Source organism: Triticum dicoccoides, chromosome 7A (assembly GCF_002162155.2).
Source record: "Triticum dicoccoides isolate Atlit2015 ecotype Zavitan chromosome 7A, WEW_v2.0, whole genome shotgun sequence".
NCBI lineage: Eukaryota > Viridiplantae > Streptophyta > Magnoliopsida > Poales > Poaceae > Triticum > Triticum dicoccoides.
Genome location: NC_041392.1, coordinates 53,120,894 through 53,133,316, shown reverse-complemented (window position 1 = coordinate 53,133,316; position 12,423 = coordinate 53,120,894). Strand labels below are relative to the sequence as shown.

Below are 12,423 nucleotides of genomic sequence, written 5' to 3'. Positions count from 1 at the left end.
CAAAAAAAAAAAAAGCAACGCAACGTGACCACCCACAGCAGTCAGAAACAATTTTTTTGGGGGTCGGCACATAGCCTTGGCTAAGCTAAAAGCCTCGCTTCACGCGAGACAGAAACTAGTCTCGCCTAAAGCCAGCGCCAGACTCAACCGGCCCAGCGCCCTGGTTATTTTTCTCTTTTTTTCATATTGTTTTTGTTTTAGTTAAATTTTTATTTCAAAATTTACATTCTTTAAAAAATTATATATATATATATATATTAAGAAAACAATTTACAAAAAAATTTAAAGAATGTTAATCATGTGAAAAAAGTTAGATGTGTATAGAAAAAAAAATTCTGATGTATAGGAAAAATGTATAAGAAAAATATACAATATGTAAGAGAAAATAGACATCAAAAATATATTTCAAATATGTTATTCATGTATAAAGAAATATTCCTAATGTATACGACAGATGTTCAACATTTCTAAAAAAGTAGGCACTGCAACATATAATGGAAAAATGTTAATCATGTATTCGAAAAATGTGCACAATGTGTCCGGAAATAGTATACATAAAAATAATTTTTTAAATGTTAATCATGTATTTAGAAAATGAAATTGTGTAGGTAAAAATGTTCCTGATGTACCAAAAAAATGTACAGTGTGTATAAATATAGACTAAAAAATATATGTTTAAAGAAATGTTAATCATATTTTCGAAAAAAAATTAAACATGCATATAAAAATGTTTTTGATGTATAAAAATATATCAATATTTATGAAAAAAGTAGACTCTAATACAAGTTTTAAAAGAAAGTGAAATCATGTATTCTGGAAAATATTAAACGTTTATATAAAAAATGTTTGGGAATGTATACTAAAATATTCAATGTGTATTATGCATAAAATAGAAATAAAAATATCTGTCTACATTTTTTAATGTTAAAGGTGTAGAGAAAATGTTTAAGTTGTATATAAAATATGTTACTAATGTTAGAAAAATATACAATATGTATGAAAAAAGTAGACACAAAAAATAAATGTTTAATTAAATGTGAAATCATGTATTCATAAAATGTTAAATATTTATATAAAAAATTTCCTGATGTATACAAAAAATGTACAACTTGTATAGATAAAATATACTCCCTTTGTTCCTAAATGTAAGTCTTTTTAGAGGTTTCAAATGAACTACAACATACGGATGTATATAAACATATTTTAGAGTGTAGATTCACTCATTTTGCTCCGTATGTTGTCCCTTGTTGAAATCTCTAAAAGGACTTATATTTGGGAACGGAGGGAGTATAAAGAAACATATGTTTTAAAAAACTATTAATCATGAATTTGGAAAACATACGACGTGTATATAAAGAATGTCCATGGCTTATAAAGAAAGTAACACATGTATTTAAAAAGTAGACAAAAAATATATATGTTTAATAAAGTGTCAAATCATGTATTTGGAAAATGCTGAACGTGTATATAAAAAATGTTCCTCATGCATACAAAAAATGTACAATGGTTATGGTTAAAATATGAATAAAGACTATAAATGTTAAAACTATATATTAAAATATTCATGTTGCATACAAAGAAAGTACAATGTTTATGAAAAAAGTAAACATACAAACATAAGTTTTAAAATATGTTAATCATGTTTTTGCGAAATGTTAAATGTGAATATAATATTTGAATGTGTATTTGAAAAATATTAACTATGTATTGAAAAAAGTGTTAAGAATATGTATTTAAGAAAAATGTACATTGTGTATAAAACAAAGTAGTAATTTGTTGAAAAACAGAAAACCAATGAAAACCAGCAAAGAAACAAAAAAAAAGCAAAGAAACCCAAGGAAGTAACAAAGAAAACTGAACTAAAGCAAAGAAAAATGAATAAAAATTTAAAGAAAACCAGTGAAAAAAAACTTAAATGTTCATAATATCTTTGTAAAATGTTGACCATTTATTCAAAAAGGTGTTCAAAACATGTATTTCAGAAAAAATGTTCAACGCATATCAAAAAAGGTAGAGCTATGTTAAATAAACAAATAAAAATGACAAAAAAATTAAAAGCAAAGAAAAAAGAAAGTAAAAAAGGACCAGCAAAACCAAGAAAGAAACTTAGAAAACTGATGAAAACACAAAGAGAAAAAGAAAAGAAAAAATGAGTGAAAACCGAGAAGGGAACAAAGAAAACCATTGAGAAAATAGGGAAAAACAAAAAAACCAGTGAGTAAAGAATAGAAACTAAAGAAGAAAACGTGAATAGTAAGAACTTAGTAAAGCGAACCCAGCGAAACCTAGCGAACTCGATCGAAACCTACCGAATGCAAAAACAATTAGACAAAGATGGGTCGGCTCAGTAGCTACATGCAGGGGAAAATCCTACAACGAGACGGAAGCTATATTCACGTTAAGCGAGATATAGTCTTCGCGAGATAGTCTAGCGTCGGCCTTGTACTACTTTGACAACGAAAGGGGTTCGAAGAACATGAATTTTGGGAAACTTTCTAGTTGTTTAGTGTGTAGACTTGGCCACTTCTGACTATATGAAGGAGAGAGCCAAGAAAAAAGGAAGAAGTTAATGAATGATACATGGATTTTGTGCACGCGAGCTCAAATGCTTCCTCAGGTGCAGCAAAATAAAAGATAATATTTCAAAATATCATTTTTTTTGTAATTTTGTGATAACAAACATTGACGCATTGTCTACATGCTTACAAATTTTGATGCAAAAAACATTTCTAAATGCTCTGTAAAAACAAAAAATTGATGTTCTAAAAACACTATTTTGAAAGCATTCTAGAGAAATGTTTTTTTCCTACAACATTATAATTCACAAAAATTTCTACGTTTGTAGAAATTTCCTCAATGTTTGTTAGCCAAAACTTGAGATGTTTTTTTTACCATTTGTTTAGATTTTGCTTTTCATGAGGAAGCAATTGAGCTCGCGAGCAAAATGACACTTTCAATAAATAATGGTACTTCCTAGTACTGACTCCCCACACATATCTCTCTTGAGCGAGTTGCATGGTATCCTAGCATTGATTTGATTGCTGCTCGGGAACGTCGTGCTCCAGATCCAAGAAGTGTTGGAAGGATCCCCGGTCGATTATCCACAGCGGCACGTGCGCCGTCGACGTCTTCGGTGGCGCCTATTGAGGCCCGCAACACAGTTCGTTTGCCTTGGCTCTCACTGCTATGGCACTCTCTTGGATCCAATGTGCCTGGTTGCTCGCCTTCTTCACCTCCGGCAGATGTTACAGCGACAACGGTGGCTGGTTTGGGCGAGCGTGGTTTTGGTAGTTGTAGGGACCCAGAAGGGCTTGTTTGTGATTTTCTTTTTTCTTGGGTTTTCTCTCGTTGTTTACGATCCGATCTATGTGGAGTCTAAACTCCCAACATTTAAATTGTTGCATGTTGCACCTTCTCAATCGTATGACCATATTTAATCTTCATGGTTATGGACATAAGCATGCGTCTGCTATCTCCTCGATCTGCTGACGTACGTACAACTACAACCATCGAGGACCAACTGGTAATTAATTAATCCTCATGGTCATGGCCGGCATGAAGAAGCACACGCACGCATAATCGAAACCATTTGCTCCATCCACGGCATGCTAGGAAGCAGAAACCATGGCTGGCATGAGATCGATGGGTCACTTCTCAGTTCTCAAGAGCAGGGCCGGGCCCATAGTTGTACTAAGTGTGTGGGCCGCACAGGGCCCATAAATCTAAAGGGCCCCAAAATTTTATAGGCCTAGTATGTATATTTATCAACAAACAAAAGCTGTTTCGCTGGGCCGCAGGCCGCTGGGCGCTGGGCCGCTGGCGTCCGCGACTCGAGCCGCCCGCCAGGCAGCCGGGCGCCACCTGTGGCTTTCAAACCCGCCAGACATCGATTGTATCCCTATAATTATTGAGTGAATAAAGTAAGCATATTTAGACTAAAAAAAGAACTAGATCACTGCTCGTCTTTTCTTGTCGGTTGATGGTCGCACCTCATAATATAATTGCCTCCGAAAAAAAACATCATAAAAAATGGGGATCGGGACGGGAGTTACATGGATCGCAAAACAGCGATTGCATCGACTCGGCTTCGCCGCTTTGGTTACTCCCTAGTGCGTACATGAGGATCTGTCGCCAGTGCCTACCGGAGGATCTGCCCGGCCCTGCTGCTGCTAGTGCCTACATAGGATCCGTTGGTGATTCAGCGACAATTCTCAGGCCGCTCCTCGATTGAAAGCGGGGTAGTCCGATCGATCGACGACCGTGACAGTTTAATCCTCCGGATGCTCTCACTGTTGTTTTCATACTCCGGGTGCTTCACGCTTCAAAATAGGTACTTTGGTTCCTACTCCTAATTATTAATTTTCTAATTAACTTTTGGCTGGGCCGTTATAGATTGGTTCTTGCCTTCTCGGTTAAAGATCAGAGTATATCAGTTTAACCAGACAAAACATATACTAGGTAAGTTAGACGGTTTGTCTAATTTTCTATGAGATATATATACATTATAATTGCCTGTTAATTAATTTTTTTAGTGAGATAGGTCCCCATTTTATAGTTTCGCACAGGGCCCGGAATTTTGTCTCAAGAGACGTACGTGGATGCAAAGGGTGATGGCTCACGGGGTGGACGGAGGCGATCTGTGACTAGTGAAGGCACGTGGCAACTACTGAAAGGGATCTAACTAACTTGACGAGGCAACAGACCCGGTCGTTTAGGAATTTTCCCCGGCTACGAAAGTACCAATGGAGGAGCGCACACCGCTCAGCGTCGCCACCTCCACACTAGCGGAAGCCACCTGGAAGGAGAACAGAGGTAAGAATCAAATCGCAGCACACACTGCCCAGATGATTTTACCGTCCTTCGGTCTTGGCATGATTCTTGATTCAACATCAAACATCCCTTTCTATAATTCTATGAGTAATGTCAATGCAAGTAGTAGTACATCTATGCGTCTTGTGGTGATGCCTCCTGTGGCCACGCCGTGTCTGCGCGCGCTCCCGATGAGGTCGAGGGAACTCTGAGACACGCCGGAGAATCGGCCGCCGGCAGGGTGGCCGGTGCCGGTGAGCATCGGGGGGTTTCTGCTGGTCACCACGTCAGGACGTCAGTTGGCAGACGGGAGGCCGAGACCAGTGCGCGAGACAGCTCATGGGGACAAGGGCCAGGAGAAATCTCTCGTGAATTTCCTTGCTACAATGTTCCGGCCGATTCATGGAGAAATATCTCTCTCTCTCAATCTTTTTCCCATTGTCCAATTAATTCATCTCGAATCCTCTTCATCGATTAGTTATGGTTCGATGCAAAATTCCGGCCGGATTCGAATTTAGGAGTACATGAAACCGGGTCAAGTATATAGTACTATACAAGTCTTCTTATCGTGGATGGCTTCATTCATGTCCTCGCTACAATATATCACTGCAAACACATTTTGCACTGCAGGGCCTGCTCTAACGGGATGTGCACGTCTTGTGAATGCTGCAAACGGCGGGATGAGTATTACTACAGAAATTTGGATGATGAGAAGAAATATTTCTTGGTGCTTCTGATTGGTGATTTCCGTGATGAGATGGTAAGTGGTAACACTTGAATACAGTTCCATTCTTACCGTGCCATTTGTTTTTGTAAGACCACTTGACCAGTGATGTTTCTACTATCAATCCAGAGTGGTTTTTGGTTTGGTAAGACCAGTGCCATTCTTTTAATGCGTTCGTTGAGGGGCGGACTATTCTATATAGAGTACCAAAATGATATCGGAACATTGAAGTAGTTAGTTTACATAAAAGCAATGCATATATACAACATGATTATAGCTAGTGTGTCTTGCGAATAAACAGTCTGACCAAACTTTTTGTTGCTGTTATTTCTTCCTGTAGATAATCCCAGAAGAACTTGTGCAGCGTTTCAAAAGGGACATCCTAGGGGAGATCAAGCTAGAAACACGAAATGGCGACAATCATGCTATTGTGGTCGCCAAGATCGAAGAAAAGCGTATCTTTACAGTGGGTTGGAGGCAATTTGTTGCAAACTATGATCTACAGATTGGTGATCTCTTAATGTTCAGATACAAAGGAAACAGTCAGTTTAATGTCATAATCTTTGATAAACTTGGTCGTGAAAAGGCCTCATCGGTTGTTCTGGATCCTTTTATACCTCGTGTCCAAGACAGGGGCAACGAGGCGCATGAAATCGGGTGAAGTACTAGTCTTTATTATTCATGGCTTCATTTCCTGGTACAAAATTTCAATTCAAATGGCTTTTGCACTGCAGGTCTTCTGAAAAGATGGATGTGCAATGTGGAAGATGCAACAACTGGCTTGAATATCACTACGCGGACTTGGATAATGAAAATAAATATTTCTTGATGCTTATGATGGGCGATTTTCAATATGAGATGGTAAATTCATATTCAGATATATTACTAACTCCCTTTGTCAGTAAATTTGTTGTTTTCTTTCATAGACCAATGATTTTCTACTTCCTAGTTTAAATTATGTGGATATATTTATTGCTGTAGACTTTGGAGACATGCACAAACTATGTGTACTATTTTTTTTCAAAATGTGCTCAATGTCTGCTATTAATTTGCTGCTTGGATTGAGTCCAGCATGGTAGCACATTAATTCAGGTATGCTAGTTTGCACAAAATTTCCTCATATTCAAAGATACCGGGCTTTTTGGTTTTCACATTTTTCCTTTGATACCATAGTCTATACAAGCCTTCTGTATTTTCCTTGCTATATGTTATGTAGTCGGATACCGAACCGTCAAATAGGCTTTGATTATAGAGATTATCTTTTTTTATCCTGTTTACAATCCATTCAAACTAAAAAAATATTGGTTCTTTTTCTCCAGGTCATCCCAGAAGGAATTCTTCAGCGTTTCAAGGGCGAGTTCCCAAGAGAGATCAAACTTGAAACACAAAATCGTCGCAGCTACAAAATTGGAGTCACCGAGAACAAACTAGATATTTGCTATAATCAAAAGCTTGTCTTTTCAGTGGGATGGGGGAAGTTCGTCGAAACCTTTGGGCTACAGGCGGGTGACACCATAGTACTCATATACAATGGCAACTCCCAATTTAGTGTCATAATCTTCGATAAACATGGCTGCGAGAAGGCAATATCAGTTATTGTAGACCCCGTTCCGCCTCCTGTTCAAGAAAGGCGTCCCTACGGTACTGATATAGTGAAAAGTTCCCATTTTTATCCTCAGCCTATGCAAAGGCAGTCATTTATCGTAGTGAATGGGCTCCCAGTGGAATCACTGCCAATCGAAGGGCAGTGGCGTGCCCAACTGGAAATGGACAAGTCATGTCAAGGCAGCAGGGCTGCAATAAATACTCCCCCCTCCGAGTCATCTGGTCTCAGTTAAGATTATAGATATATCTTCCCTTGCAAATCATTCTCATATTTTTATAGCTGTCTATATTCAGTAGTTCTCTTTTTCTTTGCACAGGAGGTTCTTTATCCTCTGAACATGGCCAGGGAGTACGTGATGTGCCCGTTTCTAGCAACATTGTCAAGAGGAAGGCTAAGCTATCTTCATCTCAGAAGGAGCAATTGAGGGACGGTTACATTACCGCACACAAGACCAAGCTAACTTTAGCTCAGAAGGACGTGGTGAAACAGAAGGTCCAATCTCTTGAGTCAAAGATCTCCATCTTTGTTGCTGTGATGTACAAGTGCAATGTGGAGTCACCATTCTTTCTGGTGAGTTCTATTTTTCTAATGTGTGATCTGCTTCGATCATGTAGGTGTTTGTGTGAAGTGTAAACCAATCCTTGTAGGAAGCAGTTGAAATGTTATTCTACATAGACTAATTCATGCCATTATCAAGTAACTATTTTGTTCACATCTATAAGTAGACTTTCCCCAACTACTATGCTCAGAAGTATCTTGGAGAGGAGGCACGGATGCATCTTGAGCTGCTTGGTGTGAAGTGGCAAGTGCGGTTTCCAAACAACCGTGGCGACAAAAAGCTCAAACATGGATGGAAACAGTTTGTGCAAGGCAACAACCTGAAGATGGGTGATATCTGCCTCTTTGAACTATTGAGCAATCAGAGTACCATGGTGGTCTATGTCATCCCTGCAAATGATGCCAATGTTGATTGATATTGTTAATGCTTTTGTGTTGGTGATAGTGCTTTCATTTGTTGTTGGTTGGTGAATCGTTGGTGAGGGCAGTAGTGATGTTGTGTTAGTTAGTGAATTGTCTGTGAAGTTTTCTGCTTTTCTTACAAGGATAACTGATTCCTTGTTAATAGTTGACTACTACTTAACTTGCATAATGATGAATGATGCATACTTTTGATGCAAGACTGAATAATGTAATTGTGTTGTGTTGAATTTATGTTCATTGGATTTTGGACTCGCTCCCTTCAAATTAGGTCTAGCAAGTTCCGTTTGCCCATTTTTTTTAAGAAAATGGAATCTTTCATTACCCCTTGAAAGTTTAGATGGAACAATGAGTTGGATCCAAACATCTTATCGTGATGTTGGTCATGCTTTATATTGCCGAACAAACTTGCAGGTCAAGAGATCACTAGTAGAGGACATATCTAGGGTTACAATCATGACGGATACAACACATTTTTTTCCTGACAGCCTATCACAAGTTCACAACACGGATCGTGTTAGCATGGGATCATATTTCAAACTAGAACTTATTATCTCTAACTCTACCCTCAACACAACCTTATAAAAGTCTAGGATTGTGAAACAATGCTCTTGGTTGGTCTATGCCCACCACTCACTGGCTTAGATAGACCATCATCTAGCTGATCTTGCGAGAAATGAATCCAATTTCCAAAGCTTTACGTGCCAGTGTGCCACATGTTCTTAGACAGAGTAAAATTCACCTCTATGTGCTTAGTCCTTGCATGGAGCACTGGGGTAGTGGATAGATATGTCACCTCAACATAATCACGCAGAATTGCTGGTGCTTCCTCCCGATACACACTGAGTTGTCCAAGAAAGTACTGTAACCAAATAATATAAAAAATAGCACTATTGAGCGCCATGTACTTTGCTTTGGTACTTGATCGAGACATTGTCTGTTGTGTGCCTGAGCTCTACAAGATCAACTCTAACTAAGGAACTCAACAAAGCCACTTATTGATCGTCTATCATTGGCCGAGCCTACCTAATCAACGCTTGAGAATGCACTAATGTGTGTAGAGAATGATATCTGAATGTGAACTTTCATCTTGATAGCATGCTTCAGGTATATATGCCAGGATGCTGGCCAATGTTCATTAACCTGCCCTAATAAGTATTAACAGTTTTTGTTAATGATGAAGGTATGTCGGGTTGTCATATATTGTAGCACTATCGCATAATTTGAGTTTCTAATAGTAGAAAATTGTACCTCCTCATTAGGAAGAATATGATACAATTTCTCTTTGCTGAGTGATAACTTTAACTTCTTACTGCAAGTCTGCAACCCTTATCTTTGTACCAATGATGTTTTATACTTGCAATGCAACAACTCTATGCTTAACCAATAAGTGGTTGGATGGTTAGGACCGTTCTGGTAGCGTGTGGCAGAATGAAGCCCACATCGGGCCTTGGGCCGCCTTGAAGCATCATGCCTGCAGTATTATTTTACAGTAAGTTCCATAGTGTGAAGTATTTTAGCCTCATGACTCGGCCAACGGCCTGATGTGCCTGATGTCTACTACACAACTTATTCTTGTAGACTCATGTTGAGCCTTCAAGCGCAGAGTTTTGTAGGACAACAACAAATTTCACTCAAGTGGATGACCTAAGGTTTATCAATCCGTGGGAGGCATAGAATGAAGATGGTCTCTCTCAAACAACCCTGTAATCAAATACAAGAAAGCACTTGTGTATCCAACACACCAAATACAATGGTAAATTATATAAGTGCACTAGTTCGGTGAAGAGATGATGATACAAGTGTAATATGGATAGTAGATATAGGTTTTTGTAATCTAAAATATAAAAACAACAAGGTAGCAAGTGATAAAATGGAGCACAATCGGGTATTGCAATGCTTGGAAACAAGGCCTAGGGTTCAAAATTTCACTAGTGCAATCTCTCAACAATGCTAACATAATTAAATCATATCAACATCCCTCAATGTGCAACAAAGAAACACTCCAAAGTTTTTATTAATAGAGGAGAACAAAAGAAGAAATTGTTGTAGGTAGTAAACCACCTCAAAGTTATCCTTTCCGATCAATCTATTGAGCTATTTCTATAAGTGTCACAAACAGCCCTAGAGTGCGTACTAAAATAATACCATATGATACACATCAATCAACTCTAACGTCACCTAGATACTCCAATGTCACCACAAGTATCCATGAGTCAATTATACGATATGCATCAAATAACTTCAGATTCATAATATTCAATCCAACACAAAGAACTTCAAACAGTACCCCAAAGTTTCTACCGGAGAAACTAGGACGAAAACATGCATCAACCTCTATGCCTAGATTACCCTAATGTCATTGTGGGAATCCACAAGTCGATTGTCAAAACATATATCAAGTGAATCAACAGAACACCCATTGTCACCACGGGTATCCACATGCAAGACATACATCAAGTGTTCTCAAATCCAAAATATTCAACCCGATAATAATGAAACCTCAAAGGAAAAGACTCGATTCACACAGCAAGATAGAGAGAGGGAAAACACCATATGATCTGACTATATTAACAAAGCCCATGGTTACATCAAGATCATGTCGTATCAAGAACACGGGAGAGAGAGAGAGAGAGAGAGAGAGAGAGAGAGAGAGAGAGAGAGAGAGATCAAACACATAGCCACTAGTACATAGCCTCAGCCCCAGGGGTGAACTACTCCCTCCTTGTCATGGAGACCACTGGGATGATGAACATGGCCTCCAATGATGATTTCCCCCTCTGGAAGGGTGCCGGAAAAGGCCTCCGGATGGGATCTCTTCGGAAAAGAGGCTTGCGGAGGCAGAGTCAAAGTTCTAGTTTTATTTCTGGGTGTTTCCCTATTTATAAGAATTTTAAAAGTTGAAATCATGTGAAATGGAGTTACGAGGGGCCCATAATGTATCCCGACGCGGCCACCCCTAGGCTCGCCGGGTTGCCCTGTCACCTCCTCGTGGGTCTTCTGATCCTCCCACGAAACTTCGGGGGTCTCTTATGTTCCAAAAAAATCGTCAAAAAGTTTCGTTGTGTTTGGACTTCGTTTGGTATGGATTTTCTGAAAAACTAAAAGCAAGCAGAAAACAACAACTGGCACTCGGCACTAGGTAATATGCTAGTCCATGAAAATCTTATAGAAGTCATATAAAAGTGCACCAAAGCCACATAAAATTATTGCTAACATGGCATGAGTACTTCATAAATTATAAATACGTTGGAGACGTATCAGTGCCCAACGCTTGTGTCCTCCCATGGTGGTACCCCATCCCACCACGGATCAAACCCCAGGTTTGACATTCTGATGTCGCATTAATGCAAATTATTCTTCTAGTAGGAGGCGATGTTCTTGTCAATAAAAAGGTGCATGTAGTGACTTTGTCAATCTTGAAGCTCCGCAACTCCAGTCCTCAGTAGGTATTGTGTGTGCGCGCACGTGAGTGTGCACTAGTGCAGAACCGGGATGTATCACCGGTTCGTAAGGGCCTTTAGTGCCGGTTCTGCAACCGGCACTACAGAGTGGGGACTAAAGGTCCCTCCTTTAGTACCGGTTCTGCACGAACCGCCGCTAAAGGGCCACCACGTGGCACGAGCCAGCGCCGGGGGCGGGGAGCCCTTTAGTATCGGTTGGTAACACCAACTGGTACTAAAATATTTGGGTTGTTTTGATTTTAGTTTTTATTTTTCCTTTAGTTTTGTGTTTTCCATTTAATTCTTTTTTGTTTTCTGGTATTTTATGATACTACATATTGTACACATTATGCATATATATAAATAGAATTTCTCTTAGAACCGATCATCGAATGTATATATATATATATATATATATATATATATATATATATATATATATATATATATATATATATATATATATAATTTCTCCTACATGTTGCCTTGGTGCCTTCGGAGCACGATGACAATTTGGAGTGGTTCATGGGGGCGGTAGTGGGTAATAGTATTCTCCTTTAGGATCTATGACCTGGCCGAGCAAAAATCTCGCTATTTCCTCTTGAAGTGATCGTATGCGCTCCGTTGCTAGGAGCTTGTCCCGCACCTCTTTGAACTGTTAAGAAGGAGATCAATATGCATGTGTATTAGTTGTGTGACTAGATATCGATAAGCATGTAGAAATTGTGAATAGTGTTCTGGCAAACGTACCCATTCCTGTCTTTGAGATTTGCTTCTTTCGGACGCCATCATGCGAATGTTCTCGAAAACGTAGTATGCACACACATCAGTCCCCGGCGCCTGCTTCAGGGCCTTTACGAGAA

The 12,423-nt window shown here is 38.9% G+C and overlaps 1 protein-coding gene across 1 annotated transcript; it reads left to right on the top strand.

Annotated features, from left to right (window-relative positions):
- The first annotated feature begins 4,730 nt into the window (after positions 1 to 4,730).
- Positions 4,731 to 8,313, top strand: LOC119331519 (putative B3 domain-containing protein Os08g0325100). The gene is made up of 7 exons (XM_037604682.1): positions 4,731 to 4,812; positions 5,440 to 5,569; positions 5,874 to 6,190; positions 6,268 to 6,394; positions 6,853 to 7,366; positions 7,456 to 7,709; positions 7,865 to 8,313. The coding sequence occupies exons 2-7, from the start codon at positions 5,456 to 5,458 to the stop codon at positions 8,111 to 8,113; spliced, it is 1,575 nt and encodes a 524-aa protein (XP_037460579.1). The 5' UTR covers positions 4,731 to 4,812; positions 5,440 to 5,455; the 3' UTR covers positions 8,114 to 8,313.
- Positions 8,314 to 12,423: the final 4,110 nt, after the last annotated feature.